Here is a 19101-nt window from a genome sequence, read left to right as displayed (position 1 = left end):
TTGTCGCCAAGTGTCAAGCAGAGTTGGCACTGCCGCCTGTTATTCAAGGTGTTGTGGATTCGTATGTCAACAAAGCAACCATGATGCGCGCATATATGCGTTCGGCAGCTCCCGCTACTCCTACAACCAGGAATAATAAAGAGAAGGCTTTCGTTGAGCTGAACAGCGGGTCACCTAGTGACGAATTCCACGTGGTAAATTCGAAGAATAATAATATTGATGTCCGGTACTTGACCCGTCAGCTCCGGAATGCGTGTGCAATGTGTGGCCGCCACCTTCATCTGCACAACCGTGTAGATGAAGTCAAACATGGGCTTCGGCCAGCCGGTTTGAGCTGATGTGTCGGCGGTGCAGCTACATTGTACGCGACCGTGGTAGCCACCTCCACGAAGCACAGGCGGAAAGGTGTATCCCGTGGACATGGGATTTATGATGTGAATACAAAAGTTGCAGCAGGTAAGCATGTTCCTCTTTTGCTTTGATGTGTCATTGATACAAGGAAAAATGCAACTAACTTCAGCAGATGCTCGTTGATGTTTCCCAAAGTGAGGCATTGTAAGGCTTTGAAAGTCTTGATCTGTTAGGTGTGTGGCGCTTTCCAATTCTGCATTTATTTTCCTCGTGCAGGCATGGTTCACAGCGGTCTTGATCTTGGCCGTGGGTCTATGGGCGATAGCGAACGCGAGCCTTTTTTTTACTATTAATTTTAGCCTGACCCGACTTTAGCCAAGGCGACCTGCCTGACCCCCCAAACCCGAGTTCAAAGTTCAAACATCTTGTCTACGTCTGCCGAGCATGCACTGTGACCGTCGCGTCGACACATCACGATCGTGCGAGTCGGAGGCTCGGAGCTGGAGTCTGTCTGCCATCATCACGTGTGTCGACGTCCGTGACATGAATGATGTCATTCGCACGTGGATGCAAGCGAACGAAATGGCGGCAAAATCAAGATTCAAGATATAAGATTCACATGTGATTTTTTTGATTTTCACTTTGACTTCGAGCTTCCAGTCGTTCGAGTGAAGGATTGTTTTGAATTCGTCCATTGTAGCTTTCAGACAGTACGAGTAGAGTAGCTCCAAAAGGTCTTCCTAACGGGAGCGTGAATATAACAAGTTTCAGTGCTTGCTGGATGTACACCGGGAACAGCCTGTTTGGTCTTGTTCAGCACTTCACTGACGAGGAACTACAGCTAGAACTGGCCTGATTCGTGAGCACTACTACCTGCACTGCTTCAACAAAAATGGTGCAAATCGTCCTGCGAATGTAAGAGAACTGCTCGAGGCACCGTAGCCTCTGCCTCTTCATGGCCGCACCAATGTGGAATACTTTCAGACGCCCCTTAATTTGAGGGGTTGGAAAAATCATTTTTTATTTTTTACTAAGTACTCAAGCTACGGGTCAGAAGGGGAGAAGACAACAGAATATACAATAACAAAACGGCAGGGAGAGTAGGGGCTGCAGAGCAAGCCTGTGCTGGTGAGGGTGTGTTATATCCAGGTCACTAGTAATTGAAGCTATGGTACTTTATTTTGTGTTCACTCCACATCTAACAATACATATCGCATTGTTCCGGAGTACTAGTATACGCCGCACCCAGATTTTTGTGACGAAACATAGACATCTACCCTGCTTATCACTGTTCTTTTGGCCATCGTAGTATATTCAAGCCGCGCTGTTGACTTTTTTAGTTTGATCAGTGGTAACTCGGAATTAGCGACAAACCCGGCCATTTGAATGTGGGCCAAAAATGCGGGCCAAGAGCGCAGTGTGGAGAGGTGGACGGTGCTGATGAATTAGTGCTGCTTATAGTGCCGCAAAATACGACATACTAGCACCTGCTTGTCTCGCTGCACACGGAGATGAGCTCAGTTTGCAATCGTGATCATGCTGCGCTTGGACTGCAGTGAAATTTCAGAAGTGGTACGGGTGCAGCTCGACGTCCGCATATACCAGTACAGTGATGTAATCGGAAACTGGTCCAGGGCGTCAGTTTTGTACTTCCGGTTGGATTTCAGTGAGCGTGACTCTACTGTACGTTGTATTCAGTTATATAGACGGTTCTCAAGGCCACAGGACTTGCAACGCCATGCCAAATACTGTTGACTTTGCGATTTCTCTCTCTTCTCTTCTATCTTCTTGTCGTTGTCTCCCGCTTCTGGGAGCGGCGTGGCCCGATAGGGTAGCTGTACATAGTAGTAGTAGTAGTAAATTGCTGTAATAGTGTATGTGTGTGTGTGTATGTGTGTGCGTGTGTGTGTCTGTGTGCGTGTGTGTCTGTGTGCGTGTGTGTGTCTGTGTGTGTGTGTGTGTGTGCGTATGTGTGTGCGTGTCTGTGTGTGTGCGTGTGTGTATGTGTGTGACCAAGCAGAGCGGATGACCCTGTCGAATGGGGCTTGGTGGAGCTGCAGGGCAAGCTGGAAACCAAGGATGAAGACGAGTTTGAAGGAATGAACATTGGCGACCTGCACTTTGATGAGCGGGTATGTCATTTTGAAACGGTTGAAGTGGAATTGTCATCTGCTGGTGAAGGTTCAACTAGAATGGTTATCCTCGTGTGAGGGAATGTATGTTTATGTGTACCTGAGCAGTTTGTTCCATGCCGTCATGGCCAATCATGGTCATGATTGGGACAACCTCCCTACTGTGGTGTACCCGTGTGTGTGTGTGTGTGTGTGTGTGTGTGTGTGTGTGTGTGTGTGTGTGTGTGTGTGTGTGTGTGCGTGCGTGTGTGTGTGAGGCTATAATTAGTGGCGGTCAATTCATCAGCCTTGCAAGCTGTTGAATGGTGTAATCCCAGCACAAGTTGCTATGTCTAACATAGCTGTTTCGCTATCATCGCTTCCGCGATGGGCAGGTCTGAGGTGTGTGTGTGTGTGTGTGTGTGTGTGTGTGTGTGTGTGTGTGTGTGTGTGTGTGTGTGCATGTGTCTGTGTGTGCGTGCACACATGGTTGCATGCATGCTATGGTTACCGGTATCCCCTGTCCAGGGCACGCCATTGCTCGTTATCGGCCACCACCTGCTCTCTGGCAAGGTGGTCAAGCTGGAGAGACCCTACGCCATCATGGACAAGATTGTGAAGAGAACAGGTGCCGACGGCGAGGAGGTGACAATGGTCGATGAGGACAGTCCATCAGCAGCAGCGTCGACATCGCTGACCGAAGGCGGTGCTGGTGATCTGGATGACCAGAGTAGCAGTACTGGTAGCTCGGCCCCAGCCACGTCCACCGAGTACGTGATCAGCGCTGTCATTCGCAAGAAGGTCATCTTCAAGATCCGGCCCAAGCCCATCGTGCGCAAGAGGGTGAAGAAGTAGAAGTGTGAGTGCCATCCGAAATGCCACGCTGTACCGTCGTCGTCGCACCTATGCACCCACACACATACAGGCTACTGGACTTTTGTCACAGCCTTGCAGGACTTGATGTCCAAGCAGTGTGTTGCTCATGTGCTAACTGTGTGTGCACACCTCATTGCGCTATAGCCAAGTGCTCCGGTATCTGCCTGACCTCGCCGTGTCGTCTGGCATCATTCCGGCCATGCTGTGTCGGTTGTCACTTGTGTGTGCTCTGCATTGCACTGTGTGTGTCCCGTGACACACGTGTGTGTGTGTGTGTGTGTGTGTGTCATCCGCAATATCGCACTGTATCGTCACCGTGCTCACACACATACAGGTTACTCGACTTTTGCGACTGCCCTTCGAAATTTGAAGTGCTAGCAGCCGCCAGCCTTGCAAGATTTGCCGCGCTTGCAGCATGTCGCTTACTTAGTTATCGCGTTGTGTGTGTTTTGCAGTTGCACGTCACTCAAGCTTGACTTGCCGCTGTGTGCTAGCACCGTGTATAGTTGCACAGCCTTGCTGGACAACTCCTGTCCGTCTTACTGTCAGAGTGCGGCTTCTCTGCGTGCGTGCTCTTCTTGATCGTTGGCAGTTCGTGGCGTGTAGCACCCATGTTCTAATGCTCTGCTGCATGCTCTCACATCTGCCTGTGCTGACGGTGACGAACCAGCTAGTCTCAATGCTGTTTAGCCAGTGTCGCTTTACCCTAGGAACGCTCTGGCCACAGCACCAGCCACTCACTTTAGTAATCTCCGATCTCGATGCTATCAGACTCGATGGCTTGCTGGCTGGCCTGGCTGCGGTGATTTCGAGTGTTTCTCCAGAGAACGCCGCTATGAAGCGGTATGCGTCCGCCTCCTCAAGAGTTTTTTCTGCTTTTTATTTATCCGAGACTTGAACCTTTTTTTTTTAGAAATTTGGAAAGTATGGTATTGCGTGCTGCTCTCACCCTTGCCGCCTGAGCTTAGTGTTCACTCATTCTAGGTTTGTGGCTTGTAAATTTTGTTGTAACACTTTGCTACACTGCGACCCGTCATGATTGGCTGGCCATTAGCAGTTACCTTGGCGACTATCTGCACATCATGATCGATCGTCGCCAGGTACATATACTGAACTATACTCTCAGAAAAAGTCATATTTGAACCCCCTAACTTTGGACATTTTGAACCTACTCTAGGTTTTTAAATTTGTTATAGAGTGGATTTGTATGGGAGTCTCATAATATCTTATGTGTATAATGTGGTCCCTATTTGGTACAGTTTCGTGTTCTATCCTGTACAAATGTCTTGCCTGTGGTTCGTGCCTGCGTTGCTAGTGCCTCAGACTTGCACGTGCAGCTATACATGTGTGAATGCTGTAATGGAGCGGCAAACAAGCGCTCGTAAGGCCTGCATTCGCCACTTTGGTGAACATGGATAGTGGTGGTGGCCTGCGGATGCGATGGCTGCCTCGTGTGTTTCTGAATATTCTAGCGAGGAGTCTCGAAACAGTTATGTAGCAGCCTGCATGCTTTGTACACTAGCGGGCCTTTAACCTATAAATGCTCATCAGCATTATAGTGTTGGCCATGGGGTTTGACAAACCATGTGCACAGCTGCATGCTTGGATCAGATTTCTCTCTAAACTTGATACAGTGCACCCACACGCGCTTGCATGCATGCACACGGTTCACACATTGTGGACAAAATGGAAAACAGTTATTTTTTTGTTGCAACTCCAAGTATCACTTGCCTCGTTTTGCCCATGCGCAGTGTACTGTAGCACAGAAACATGCATGTGACATTCCATCAAGCAGTAGTGTACCATCCTCACCCTCATAACATGCAATGTTACGCATCAGCGATGGAGAACAGCAAATCAATGAACAGCCACTGTCCTGACTGCCCCAGCCTAGTGCCCACTTGTATTGTTTTACTTCGAGTAGGCATCTGCAAAATCGTAAAACTAGTGTAATATGGAGAAGAAGAAAAAAAGACCACGTAAATTTTTCACCCCTGCGTGAGTTGATATTCTTCGGAAAAGAAAAAAAATAGGAAACAGGTTCAGTAATAGAAAAAATAGAACAAATTTCCTTGCTAGTCAGAAAACAAAACTTACTCAAGTCAAATTAACGTGACTGTAAGTTATGACGAAGGCTACAGTAATTGAGGATGATTGGGAAAATATTGACCTCCGACACACGGGCATTCAAGAAGAGGACATGGACTACAGTAATTCAATGCTTAGTAGACAAATTCAAGTTTTCGATGTCCGGCCATCGCCCGCCGAACTGACAACGGCACACGAGTGGCAGGAGTGCACTGAACCGAGCAGCGTTTGTGTATTGCACTGCAGTGCGCCGCGCACGCCCAGTCCTAGACCTGCTCAACCTCGGCGGTAGCGCCCACTACGGTTTCGCTCACACCTTTGCCTTCCTTCACCGACGGCATATTACGTGCAGAGAGCGAGTCCAGCAGCACCATATCGGAATCAATGGACAGGTTCGGGCTGATGCTCGACTCCTGAAGCTGGCGCGGTGATAGCGACGTGGAAAGAGCGGGCTCTTGGTCGTCCGTGGCCGCTGCTGCTGCCTCTGCATCTGACGTGTTTGATGCTGCAATGGCTGCAGCCACACCGACCACCGTGTCCGTTGATTCACCCTTAGTGTCGACCGTCGACGCTTCCAGGGACGCACTCTCATCGGCTGGTGCCTGCTCCGCGCTACCGTCACCTTCGGCTGCTGTATCGGCCGCAGGTTCCTCCGTGGCTGCTGTTGCTGCACTTGATGTTGATATGGCCTGGATGGAGCTGGCAGCCTTCGACATAACACTCGGCGGTAGCGGGTTGAACGGGCACCTGCTCAGCGGAACGACGAATACGCTGATGTCATCATAGCTGCCCTGCAGCACAGAGGCAAGGAAAGGAGAAGGAAAGGAGGAAAGAGAATGGCGTCACTGTGATGTCAGGCTGCAGTTCTTTCAGCGGAACCTGCACACATGTAGCATCTGGGTCTACCGCAGGCATTATCTTCGAGTACAGTCAACTTCGCTTATAACGACACTCGGCGGGGCATCAGAAAAGTGTCCTTATTCGCGAAGTGTCGTTATACCCGAAGTATCATTACATGTATACAGGTAGTATGGACTTTGCTCTGGGCATGGAAATTCTGTCATTATTCGCGAATTGTCGTTATATCCGCAGTGTATGAAGTACCCCTGGCATTAACATAGCATGCGGCGACACACAGGAAAGTACATGTACACAGTGAGGTACTGTCTAGGGTCCGGCGGATTCTGCCGGCAGAAAAATTTGCAGAATTCGGTACTTTTTCTGGTAAATAATTAGTTTCATGCATGCTTGGTATGTGGATAAAGAAATGGAGCAGAATTCGAGGAATTTCCCGCCATAAGGTTTGTATGGTTCTGCCAATTTCACTGCTTTTCGAGCAGAATCTGCCACCTATTCGAGCAGAATCCGCCAATCCCTAGTACTGCACATGTACAATACAGAGTTCCATTCCATGCTGCGGCAAAGACGCATAGTGACATCATGCTGCGTGTAATTTGTTGTTTGAACGCGTCCGTGCATAACTCCCGTGTACAGTACCGTCGGACGCTGAGGAACTGGGGGTCAGGGTTCTAGCCTAGCCCGTTCTTATTCTTAGCGAACACAGCAGTTTCGGCCTTATTCAATGGTACAGTCTTACATGTACACTTTTGCAGAGTTATACGTCAGTGAGTGTGCGTTACGGTTTCCGTTCTTATCTGCAAACAAATCCAGCCTAGACCGTTCTTAAAAATAGGTGAAATTCTAGCCTGGCCGTTCTTCGACACCTGGCAGTACTGTACTAATACACAGCTTAGCGTACCGGTTCATCGGACGCTGTTCGCCAACCCTTGGCAGTGAGGTTGCCACGAGCGGCAAGGACGAGCTGCTGTGCCAACGTTATGTAGCGTCCGGTGGCTGTCAGCGGCTGCTTGGAGAGGCACTGCTCGACCACCTGAAAGACACACAAGAGCAGAGTTGCAATGCAGACAGTTCACTGATGTGCATACAGCTCTGAAGCTATAAGCTCATTTCGCAATGACACAGTTCGTACCAGCAACACCCCACACATTCATTATTATGCCAATGCGCAATGGACTTAACTCCCATGTTGGTCACGTAATGTGACATTCTGCAGTCGCAGACCCCATAGACTGGAGTTGCACACTCTTGGGGTATTGTATACTCTCAATTATACCTCATCTCACATTTCAAAAAAAAGTCTCTGGGCAAGGGCTCTAAGGGATTTTAAGAAAAGAGGCAACCTTGCAAATAACGACCCTTGACTGCGAATGAGAAAAGGGTTGTTATTCGTGGGGTTGAACGTGACCAGGCAAATGGGCACTAAGTCTGAAGATAGTATCATTATTCTCAAGGTTGCATGTACACTATTCGGGTATTCGGGCCAGGCCCAAACAAGAGACAATGCATGCATGGATGTGACTGTTACATATTTGTTTCGTATTCAGCAGCACAGCCATGCCCTCGGCGATAAAGTTCCGATCTTCTGCGTACGCCCCACTGGGAGGGCCGTTGATTATAGTAGGCTTACAGTATTCGCCTCTTCATTGTTGAGTCGTTCCCACAGTCCGTCCGTGGCCATGATCAGAACATCATTGGGTGAGTGGTGATGGCTGGACACATCATACACAATCACCTGAACACAAGGAAACAGACAAGACCATATACAAATGAGATGTCATACACAATCACCTGAACACAGGGAACAGACACGGATTTGACATTGTACATACAACAGGAAGGAGAGGATGAAGAATGCGTAGTTACACCGAGTTTCATGCACAAGGCGATCATCCGACAACCTCTCCGTTTTGACATTGTACACATACAGGAGAGAGGCATGTAGCTTGGTCAGACACGAACACATCCTACACATCCAGCTATTTAAAGACAGAGATCACCAGGACACAGGAGAACACCATGCAGTTTTGGTCAGAAACAGCACACCCGACACTTCCAACTTCCCATGGACAGCATGTACCACACTTCCAAATACCCATAGGCAACACGTCCCACACTTCCAGCTCCGACAGGCACTGACGTAAGCCGATCAGACAACAGCTTCACGGCATACACCAAACCGTTCATAGAGAGAACGAACAAGAGTATAGCAGCCACAAATACAGAGAGAGAGAGAGAGAGAGAGAGAGAGAGAGAGAGAGCCTCGGAGAGAGAGAGAGAGAGAGAGAGAGAGAGAGAGAGAGACTCTCTCTCTCTCTCTCTCTCTCTCTCTCTCTCTCTCTCTCTCTCTCTCTCTCTCTCCGAGGCTCTCTCGGTCTCTCTCTCTCTCTTCCTGCCAGTGTTTGCTTACCTGCGGCGCTGGGGTAAGAAATGGTTTGATTTGTATATCACCGGGACCGACCAGGTCGTGATCTCCAAAGCCCCGCGACGTGCCGATGGTGCCTAGAAGTCTTGACCGCTTGCCTGCGCAACACACAACATACCACCGTGCAATGGGTTGAATGTGTTAGACAGCGGAGTTCCAGCAGACTCGACCATTACATTACCTAGGTTTTAAAGGGTACCACACTAAGCAAGCAGACCATGGGTCATCCAGGATCTCAATTGGGTAGTGGAGCTAGCTACGGTTAGATACTCAGTGGCAAGCATTCCCAAACACACAACAGACATGTCACTTCTCTGCGGTTCACATCACAGTATAAGAATTGGCAGAGAAGTACTCTTTTGTCTATGTGCTGTGGTGGGCCCCCACTGGCAATGTTGACGTGTATAATTGTGGTGTAAACGTACGAGTGAGGGTGCGGATGTGTGTTCAACGAGTGGAGTGCAGGGTGGACAGAGAACAGTACACAGTTCCTTTCCAGAAGGAATGTTCCACCTACATGTACACACGTCAAACATGGCAACAGGATTAGACATCATTTTGTATAGATAAACCCGTCATCCTCGATCAAAGAAGACACACAGGTCAGCCTTTACCACCGCTCATGCAGTCATACACAGAGAGTGCTTACCTTCTCCTGTCAGCATGGGTGCAAGGCTGAGGTCTTCTTCGGTGACCGTACGATACACCCAGCCCTCCATGTGCGCGTCGCGGCACATCACACGCTTGTCCATGTCGCGCTTGCGCAGTCGTCGCTGCCACTGCAGCCGTCCGAACAGACCGCGCAGCAGCTTGGGCTGAAGCATGGCCAGGTACTGCAGGCGACTGCGGTCAGTCTCCGGCGTGAAGTCGTGCGACACCTCGACGACCTCCTGCGAGAGCTGCGGCGTGTCCTCCAGGTCGCACTGCTTGTCCTTGCTCGGCGATAGCAAGCAGCTGATGCACGACGGCTGTAGAGGAATAGAATATCCACGGCACACGACTTAGAGTGGACATAGGGGAGGAGTACCGCACATGCCTTGGGTTATTAACTTACAGCACAGATACAGCCGAGGACGAAGAATCCGACCCGCGATTCAAAGCAGCGCTGAACTCAGAGTTGCTGGAACACTAGTATAGTGCTGCTCAATGAAATCCGATCGAGTGAATCACCGTTGCGCCCTGCACCTGTGAACATTGCAAATGCTCGCAGGTCTAGCGCTGCACAGCGCCGAGTGCGTACTTGCACTTGGTTGGTTGGTATATTTTATTTTACTTCGCCAGAATGAACAGGCATTGCTGCCTTCTTGCCTGGACAAGTGGATTGTCCAAGCTCTCGCAAAAAGAGACGAAGACTCACACGACCGGGTTTCATTGAGCAGCACTGTAGCTTTGCCCCACCGCCGTACATGTACTATGCGTTTCTAGACTACGATATACAGTAAAGCCTGTGTTTGCCGGGCCCTGTAGCAAGCGGAATCCTGTATTGACTGGACAAATTCCCATGCACCAAAGTGCTGTGGATCGAACATGCATCCCTGGATCAAGCGGGATCCTGTCATATCAGGAGAGTTTTCGCTCCACCAAGGGCGTTCGGTTAGGGCAGGTTTTACTGTGCATGAAGTGAAATAGTTGCTGTCCGCTAATCGGTAAAACCGTGCCAGTCAGAGTTGCAGCAGAAGCGCTTTGTTCCCTTCTTTCAAAGTGTGTGAATGGAGATGCTCACGTGTTTCTGTCTGCTGATGAGAGAGCGACTATCCCCGGCGTTGGCCACGTACAGCTTGCCCAGGATGAATACACACGCAATGGCCGTGCATCCGCCCGGGATGTTGTACGTAGCGCGTTCTCGCTTGATCTGCGCGTCCATGTCAATGAATGCCTGCTCCAGAGCACCCTTGATAAGACAGTCCTTGGTAACCGGTGGTGATGGAGGTCCTAGAGGACCGGTGGCCTTCTCCACGTACACTGCAAACAGCGAACAAGGACACGCACTATGTATATCATCATGCGACGGGTAATAGTATTGATGTAGATTATACAAAGGCACACAATGAAACTTGGGCCGTGGGCAATTTCCATTGTTTTCATTGTGTGCCTTTGTGTACGCCGCTCTGCCTGAACCAGGTACTGAGCATTTTCGCAGAACCAAAGAATACTGCCTCTGTGATGTAGATTATAGTCACGTGTATGTGTATGTGTGTGTGTGTGTGTGTGTGTGTGTGTGTGTGTGTGTACGTGAGCATGCGTGCGTGCAAGCGTGGGTGCAAGCGTGTGTGTGTATGTGGACACGTGGCCGTTTTACGGCAATGTTCAGGACAGGATCATGTAGGGGGGGGGGGGGGGCATGCATGCATCCAGGTGTGTATATTATGCGGGCAGTGATGCAGACTGGCCGGGTCACCATGGTCACATCATGTACCCCAGTGCAACAGACGTCTAGCATCAGAAAGTATGATTATCATGATGGATATGTTGAAATACTGGAAGGCAACGTCCACTGTAGACAAGCAATGACTCAGTGTGCACAGTAGCACGGTGGCAGCACACGTATGTATAATCATGTTATCCACCATGCATAAGTGTGCGCGTACACATGCCCCCCCCCCCCCCCCCACACACACACACGCGCATACACACATCATACCTGGATCATTGTCCTCCACTAGTAGCGGCCCGATGTTTTTCATCGCTCCGATGACGTGTTTGTGCAGGTTCTTGCCGGAGAAGATACTCGCCCCAGCACCGGCATGGCCATCAAACACACCAAAGTACCACAGCTCGATGAAGTGTAGTTTCTCCTCACCGCTCACCGGGTCCGTGACGAACACCTCCAGGCGCTCGTAGTCATACGCTGCATGATCCTGCACGGTAATCGATAAGCAGTGCACATGAGAGTATTCAGTGGGACCGCCAAAAGAGAAAATGTATATGTCAGACATCAGCGTACATGTAAACGGGTTACTAGTATGACCAAATATTTTTTTGTATGGGGTGTCAAAGCAATTGGTTGTGATGCCAATCCATACACAACATCCCAAATGCTGATGAAATCGTGTACTGTATTGTAGATACATGATGCGCAGTGGTCATCACTAGTGTAAATGTAAATGTGTAAATGTATGCGGTGATGACCTCATTCTTATAATGAGGTCATCACCGCGCACATCACCATGGGGTGAGGACCTCATTCTTATTATAATGAGGTCATCACCGCATGCATGTACATGTATGCTCTAATGAGTAATGTTACATGAGTCATCGCATATTATGGCATGCATGGAGGAGTGCATGAGTAAGTGCACGAGTCTTCGCATAATGGCATGTGTGGAGGAGGAGAGCATGAAGTGAAAACCATGCAGTGCTAGTCTTGTATTGAGTCGTGTCAAACAGTGCATTCTTGTATTGAGAATTGAATGGAAATGTCTGCATAGAGTACATTGTTGCAAGCCAGCACTAGCGCTCCCCTAGGCTTTGGCCTCTGCTACTCCATACAAATCATGCCAAATGATGATGCAATCGCATACCCGGTAACCTCTGCAGGAATGGCCAGAGTTGCCTCAAATCCGAAAAAACGTTCCACAAAATTTGTGGAACGTTTTTTCGGATTTGAGGCAAATAATGAACGATCGTCACCAATCTTGCAGACTCGGACAGCATCATCATTGACTGATTTACTACTGCTGCTGTCCTATTCGCTCAAATTCCTCCTGTTCTCTGGGCTAAATTGCCCTACGCGGTAAATAAACCAGCGTGGATCGGGAATTCTAAAGTCAGCAAGTGTGGAATGCACGTCTATGCGGAAAAATTTGAAACACGTCAGATAGTTCGGACGGCTCGGTGTACGTACCTCATTGACGAATGCGCTCTTTCCTCCGTTGATCGTCTCCGCATAGCCAGCATACCACGGCAGTCGATCCTGCTCGGTCAACAGAACGACGGGCCGTGCTTCGTGGTCCTTGGAGTGCTTCAACTGGCTCGAGCTCAGATTGAGAAAGCTCGGACGGCAGTCGGTGTAGCGAGCGGGCAGCCCAGATCTCGCCATCTCCGTCGGGTGAGGGACGGCATCGAGGCCGATCGTCAACGTTTCCAGCGACATAGCTACCGCTACGAAAGCGTTGCGTGACAGGCGAACGCTACTTCTCTTCTCACAATGCGAAACAACCACACTTGTTGCTGATATCCTATTTCAAAATCTCAAACACAAATTTTGCAAGCACCCTTCAATGCTGCTGTCGACTGTCTTCTGGAGTAGATTTACGGACTCAAGTGACTTTTATTGGTGAAAGACAAGTCACCAAGCCCTATACTAGCCAAGGTCACAAAACTCTGAAGTCACTAAAAATGAAGCCACATGTGACATTATGAAGGCGATTCAGAAGCGATTCATCCCGGATCGGTTTCCCTCGGTCGAAGCGACTGGATCAGTCTACGCGTGGGACGTGGGAGGAGAGCCAGCCAGTCAGCCAGGCCAGGGTCGACGGTCAGCTCAGCTCTCCGATCTCAGAGTCAGAGTCCAGTCAGATCTCCGATCAGGCCAGCAGGGGGGGGGGGGGGGGGGGGGGGGGGCGGGGGCATGCTTTTTGCAAAAGTACCAGTGAGTATGTAGGTGACGTCATAATTCAAAACTACAGTGCATGCAGTGATCACTGGTGAAGTGGTGATCAAGCTGTGGAGCAGTGTTCGGAAAACTGCGACACCCTTGACATTGTTCGATGATACATGAAACAGTTGTTCGACTTTGACTTTGAGCTGACCTGGGAATATGGCTTTGATGTTTGTGGAGACCCCGAGGTTGGTGACTAAGCCTCCATGGACCTGCCTAGTTTGAGTATTGGAGTTGACGCGGCGCTTTTCGTTCTTATTGTTTTCTGCTTGAAGCCTGAAACGGGCCGTGGCTCTCATCAACAATCTTGCCCCTGCCAAATTTCCTCTTCTAATTCAACGTGTTCTGCAGAAGTTGCATTTGTCGGTAAGTTCTTGCACGCAGCAGGGCTACTCGTCTGCTGGTCACCACTTGCAGCTCACTGCGTATGGATGTCATTTAGCATTCCTGATAGCTGAGTGGAACCGCTTCCTTCGTGACCTGAAAACACTTTTGAAAATCCTTTTTTTTTTAAATTTTGCTCACCAGGGTGCCACTGAGAAGCATTAAATTTACAATACGAATGTGATCAGAAGAGTTATCTCTGATATGCACTGGTAGTAGACCTACGCCCGATCAGTCGGCATTCCTTGGTCGTGTTCCCGGAATGGTTTTCACAAGAAAATAGTTACAATGCTCTTTTTTTGAATTTTGCAGGTTTGACCAGAACAGCAGGAAAAAATCATGAAAGGCACCAGAGTTTCATTTCAAAGATTTGGTATACAATTTTACGTATCCCGGCCGCCGAAAATTTATTTCACAGACCTGGTAGCTTGTGAGCAGGAAAGGTGGTCCGTGATCTGCTCGGTGCGCAGATCTGCGATATTTAGTTTATGTATTTGGTAGCTCGTTCATCGGTGATGTATATGTCATGCCTTGCTGTCCACGCGATGTGCAACTTCTGTGGCCATTGGGTGTCTAGTTTGGTGATCGAAGATTTTCTAGATCAGGACCGCCGGAAGCTGTTTTTGATTGGTCCAGTACTGTACTGTTGTGGTCTTTCATGCTTTGGGTATCGACATGTTGGATGCATACTAGTATGCCCTCCACAGTACTGAACACATGTTGGTGGCCAAGAAGTTTGTCCGGTAATAACCTGACCAACCGGACCGGTTCCGGCGGGCCTGTACATGCTCCGTGTTGGTGTGTCGAGAGTATGCACGTGCACTGCAATGTGTACGTGCACACCAACCCACATGTCCATGATTATGCACACTCATGCGCGTGTGCGCACACACACTCACACGCACACACATACACACACGTATACACACAGACGTATACACACACACGTATACACACACACACACGTATACACACACACACACACACACACACACACACACACACACACACACACACACGTATACACACACACACACACACTCATATGCCGGACCTGAAATAAAATCTCGCCTTGTTTCTCCCTACCTGTGTGTGTGTGTGCGCGTGCGCGCGCGCGTGTGTGTGTGTGTGTGTGTGTTTTCTCAGAATGAGCGTAGCTTCACCGAGGAGGAAGAGGAGAAGCTGCAAGATGTGTTTCAAGTGGAGGGACGCGATCTGAAACTTGTTCTGGAAACAATCACTTTCTTTCTGCAGCAGGTCAGTTAGCGGCTACTTGTGCTTTCTCTTCAAATCCCTCACTGTGTCTCCCGTGCCGACCGTGAAAGACATTGTTGTGTGCCTTTGGCGATATTGTCTCACTTTCACGCCATGTGTGCCGCATCGCCGGATGCAACACTCACTACCTCTCTTGCGCAGCATTTGTGTGGATGAGGTCGTCGCGTAATTGCGGTGACATCATCACCTGTGCTTTGTAATTCACTAGTAGTGATGGCAAAGCACTATGACACTACTCCATGCAACGCATTCATGCAATTGTATACAGTCAGTGAAACCTGTCTAACACGACCTCTCAAGGGGCCTTCGAAACGTGGTCTCTGTTACCAGGTGGTCTCTGTTACCAGGTGGTCTCTGTTACCAGGTGGTCTCTGTTACCAGGTGGTCTCCTTATCCAGGGTCATTTTTACTGGATGTACTAGTAGCATTCCTTGGTTCTGGTTCCAGTGGTCTTCTAGGACAGGTGGTCGCTTTATCCGAGTGGTCACCTTGACAGGTTTTACTGTACTCTTGATGACACCTACCCCACTGTGTCGTGCCGTTGTGTCGTCGTTGTGTTCAGGCTGCGTACCATCTCTGTAAGCCATCCGTGCTAAGTCAACAGCTGCAGAATGTCAACCTATCCGAGGAGAAGGTAAGCAACATGCGTGCCTGTGTCCACTCTGGGATTGGGGGTCTGCTGGGGGTATACCAAAAAAATTCACGGTTCGCGTCAGACTCGGCTAGAGGCCGAGTTTTCCGCATCCGTAGGAATGCCATCACCCTTCAAGGATCAAGGCGCAGACGCAGCTTCAAAAGCGGTCGGAGGTGAGTAGATCAGCTCGCCAGCAAGTGGTCAAAGACCGAAAATCCCATTCACTCCATCCATGTTGAGGTTACGCAAATGACGTCTTAGTGGTGAACTAGCGGATTCGCTTATAGGACCTAAGTATACAGCGTGAGCCGGTGGTTTCGCTTGAGCTACTGCATCTCTGTGTGTGGCGGCTTTGGCACGGCATCTCACTTGGTGATGTAATCACGCAGCCTCTATAGCTGGATCTGGCACAGCCTTCAAAGCTGCATTATCCAAGATGTACGTGTACACGCCATCGTGCAAGTGGTGGGTGTTTCCCATGAAAGGAACACAGCCATGTTAACATCGATTCGAGTTGAGGATTTGCCGTACAAATTGTGTGATGTGCTAAAAGTATATTTTGTGGTATACCACAATAGTGCAGCTCAGCATCAGCCTTACGGTTAAAAGAACTAATCGTTCTCTACTCTGTAATTTTTGTGGTATAATTGTACTGTTGGTGTTGGTGTTTCTTTTTCCCTGTTTGCAGACCGCTGTAATTGCAAAGGCATGGCAGAGCTCAGCGCAAACCGTTGTAGAGCGCCTGCGCGAGACAAGCTTCTATCCGAAACAGGTTTGTCTTGTGCACATGCTGTGTGTGTGTGTGTGTGTGTGTGTGTGTGTGTGTGTGTGTGTGTGTGTGTGCGCGTGTATGTGCGTGAGTGTGTGTGCGTGCGTGTTTTTTTCTTCTCTCGTATTGTACGTACGATACAGGCACTGTCTTGCTTATCAATATAAAGTGCTGTATTCGACTTGACCGATGAAGACGTATTTCCTCCGTGCGTGCGTGTGTTGCATGCGTGCGTGCGTGTGTGTGTGTGTGTGTGTGTGTGTGTGTGTGTGTGTGTGTGTTTGTGTGTGTGCATATGTGTATCTGATGCTTTAGCTGGATGATGTTAACTGGAGACTGAACTTGCAGATGTCCCAGGCAAGCAAATCTCGCATGAAGCAGCCCAATGCGATCTTTGAGTTTGATATCTCCAGCGGTTCCAAGGTAAACTGCTTGCCATTGTTGCCTGTGGAATAGTTAGTTTGCCATCCTAGTGCTGACAAGTGGCGTTTGCTACGATAATTATAGTCTATCTCACACACGTGCACACACACACACACACACACACACACCTGGCCTGGTGTACAGCTGCCAAATGCTTGGCCACGCCGCCCCCGAGACAGGGGAGAGTAGAAGAGAGAGTTCGAGAGAAGTCAGCACTGCCACTAGGAAGCCGCTCCGCCACGACGCCGGCCACGATTGCAATTGTGTCGCCGAAAGCCAGGAGCAGATTTAAAACAGCGATCACAGGTAGCGCAGTGCTGGTTGCAACACGGATGGCTGGTGATTGGTATGCGCTGGGGTGTGGGCGGTGATACCGGGGCGGGTGTTGTGCACTTGTGCACAGCAAGTCCACCGGCACTTCGGAACCACCGAAGGCAGGCATGGCATTGACGTGCGCCCGGCTGTTCCGCTACAGGTAGCTGGCGATCAGCAGAACATTTGTGTCGTCCGAGTCCAGATTTACTCTTGAATGTCCGTTTACACACCAGGCAAGAGAGCGGTACCGGGGCAGGACGCTGCACACGAGTGCGGTACGCATCTCTCCATTGCTGACGATCCTGGGCCAGAGTAAACCATTCATCAATTTGGCACAGTTTCATGTCTGACACACACACACACATACACACACACACACCTCTTTCTATCTATCTAACGTTATCTTTTGCTGTGTATCTGCTCTTATTCTTGTCTTTGCTTGTTCTGCTGCTGTTGCTTGCGTTTGTTTCTTTGTAGACTGTTGACAAAGTACAAGCTGAGTTCACACACGAAGAGCTGTACGACTTTTACAAACAGGTGAGTTGACTTGCTTGGCTTGTCTTTCCGTGCTGTTGCTGCTGCTGTGGCTGCTGCTGTGGCTACTGCTGTCGCTGTGGCTGCTCATGTGGCTGTGGCGGACTGGTTGCTATGGTGTGTTTCAAGAGTCCAGACCTCTGGTTCCAAACAAAACCGTTACGCCAGAATCTATACCGCATAAAATCTGTGATCACGTGCGTAAAATTTCTGAAATTGGGCGTTTGTTATCCAATCGCTTAGAAATTAAGATGAGAAAAACTGCGGGAGCTGCAGAAACCTGTATTATGTTTGAAGCTGGGAAGTGAGTACACCACTGTTAGATAGTGACAGTTGTCTGTTTGTCCGCATCTCTCAGTCTGCACTGTGTTGCCGTTCTGAGCTGTGGCACACTCATGCCTCGGTTATCCGGACACCGAGGTTATGGGCAGTTTGGTCTACCGGGGGCACCCTTTGGGCACGTTTCAGTGGAACTATTGCAACTCTTTTGTCACTTTTTGTGGAAATGGTGGCTTAATATGCCATAATGCTGTGGCCTTTCCCCATGGAAATGTATGTGATTCGTAGTTACGGATGTTTCAAAGTTACCCGTAGGGCCCGGTCCCGGACTGCCCGGATAAACCAGGTATGAGTGTACCTCCTTTGTTGGTGGACAGAACGTGTCCCTCGGTTTCTGTTCCCCCATACCTCGAACCCTGATCCCCCCTTGCCGTGCTTTATGCGTTTGTTTCGTTGTGTTCGCTGTGCAGCTCGAAACGATTCAGGGCCAGTTGGATGCATTGAGCTGAGAAGAGTGAGCGAGAGAGGGTGTACGCTCCCGTATGTTCTTCCCCTTCCGATGCCGTGCTCATCAGCAAAACTTGTTCAGTTCTGACTAGGCCGATCCTGTAATTCCGTATGGGTTTCAACTTTCAATCGTGAAACCCAGATAGTGCCAGCAGGTGCCCTTTCGTCGTGCCCTGTCTTCACAACCGGGAGAGATTGCGCTACTTGCTTTTACTATCTTCAATACCCGGAAGCTCCACTGCAGCCAGCTTTTACTAGCGTATCTTTTTTTTTCCTTTCCGATGCCGGCCATTGGGTCCAGGCTCTCACATGTTTCCTCACTCGTGTAATAGAGTGATTGCACACATGTTCTAATCAAGTATAGTTGTCGCAGGCTGGACCTGTGTATTTGTAACTACTGCTTGGACACCGTCCGTGCTAAAACTCCTGTGTACAGTCATGTATATATTAGTATTATTTTTTCTTTTCCTTTGTTAGTGGATGTTGTCACTCATGTGTTTTCTTATTAGACTGTATCATGCAAGAGGTTTAGAGGAACGTTTTACTTGGAGTTACAGCGGTGTGTATGTGTGTGTGTATGTGTGTGTGTGTGTGTGTGTGTGTGCGTGTGCGTGTGTATGTGGGTGTGTTGGAGGTCCCAGTGCAGTCACTCTGGTCTCGGTGTCCTGAGCT

The 19101-nt window shown here is 49.4% G+C and overlaps 3 protein-coding genes across 3 annotated transcripts; 2 read left to right on the top strand and 1 right to left on the bottom strand.

The window, feature by feature from the left end:
- Positions 1 to 986: 986 nt before the first annotated feature.
- LOC135819889 (chromosome transmission fidelity protein 8 homolog) lies at positions 987 to 4642 on the top strand. The gene is made up of 3 exons (XM_065333189.1): positions 987 to 1266; positions 2372 to 2483; positions 2991 to 4642. Exons 1-3 carry the CDS (start codon positions 1244 to 1246, stop codon positions 3315 to 3317), a joined length of 462 nt encoding a protein of 153 aa, XP_065189261.1. The 5' UTR covers positions 987 to 1243; the 3' UTR covers positions 3318 to 4642.
- A 378-nt stretch (positions 4643 to 5020) lies between these two features.
- LOC135819888 (protein phosphatase 1H-like) lies at positions 5021 to 13021 on the bottom strand. Its single transcript, XM_065333188.1, has 8 exons — positions 12554 to 13021; positions 11351 to 11567; positions 10433 to 10671; positions 9359 to 9677; positions 8695 to 8807; positions 7915 to 8019; positions 7186 to 7317; positions 5021 to 6217 (listed from the first exon to the last, which is right to left on the bottom strand). The coding sequence occupies exons 1-8, from the start codon at positions 12800 to 12802 to the stop codon at positions 5693 to 5695; spliced, it is 1899 nt and encodes a 632-aa protein (XP_065189260.1). The 5' UTR covers positions 12803 to 13021; the 3' UTR covers positions 5021 to 5692.
- Positions 13022 to 13356: 335 nt separating this feature from the next.
- On the top strand, positions 13357 to 18979 carry LOC135819887 (COMM domain-containing protein 10-like). The gene is made up of 8 exons (XM_065333187.1): positions 13357 to 13497; positions 13585 to 13675; positions 14840 to 14950; positions 15531 to 15602; positions 16291 to 16374; positions 16687 to 16794; positions 17587 to 17646; positions 18393 to 18979. The coding sequence occupies exons 1-8, from the start codon at positions 13469 to 13471 to the stop codon at positions 18429 to 18431; spliced, it is 594 nt and encodes a 197-aa protein (XP_065189259.1). The 5' UTR covers positions 13357 to 13468; the 3' UTR covers positions 18432 to 18979.
- The last annotated feature ends 122 nt before the right edge of the window (positions 18980 to 19101 follow it).

The sequence above is a fragment of the Sycon ciliatum genome, chromosome 6, assembly GCF_964019385.1.
Source record: "Sycon ciliatum chromosome 6, ocSycCili1.1, whole genome shotgun sequence".
In the NCBI taxonomy this organism is placed as follows: Eukaryota; Metazoa; Porifera; class Calcarea; order Leucosolenida; family Sycettidae; genus Sycon; species Sycon ciliatum.
The sequence above is the reverse complement of the archived record's forward strand: the minus strand, read 5'-3'. Positions and strand labels throughout refer to the sequence as shown.

Excerpts from the sequence above, each read along its gene's own strand:
- LOC135819887 (XM_065333187.1), top strand. The coding sequence starts at position 13,469 with ATGGCTTTGATGTTTGTGGAGACCCCGAG. Across the intron at positions 15,603-16,290 it reads TCAACCTATCCGAGGAGAAG|ACCGCTGTAATTGCAAAGGC; the intron begins GTAAGCAACATG and ends CCCTGTTTGCAG. Across the intron at positions 16,375-16,686 it reads CAAGCTTCTATCCGAAACAG|CTGGATGATGTTAACTGGAG; the intron begins GTTTGTCTTGTG and ends CTGATGCTTTAG.
- LOC135819889 (XM_065333189.1), top strand. The coding sequence starts at position 1,244 with ATGGTGCAAATCGTCCTGCGAAT. Across the intron at positions 1,267-2,371 it reads GTGCAAATCGTCCTGCGAAT|AGCGGATGACCCTGTCGAAT; the intron begins GTAAGAGAACTG and ends GTGACCAAGCAG. Across the intron at positions 2,484-2,990 it reads ACCTGCACTTTGATGAGCGG|GGCACGCCATTGCTCGTTAT; the intron begins GTATGTCATTTT and ends TCCCCTGTCCAG.
- LOC135819888 (XM_065333188.1), bottom strand. The coding sequence starts at position 12,802 with ATGTCGCTGGAAACGTTGACGATCGGCCTCGATGCCGTCCCTCACCCG. Across the intron at positions 9,678-10,432 it reads TCATCAGCAGACAGAAACAC|CCGTCGTGCATCAGCTGCTT; the intron begins GTGAGCATCTCC and ends ATTCCTCTACAG. Across the intron at positions 8,020-8,694 it reads TTCTTACCCCAGCGCCGCAG|GTGATTGTGTATGATGTGTC; the intron begins GTAAGCAAACAC and ends CCTTGTGTTCAG.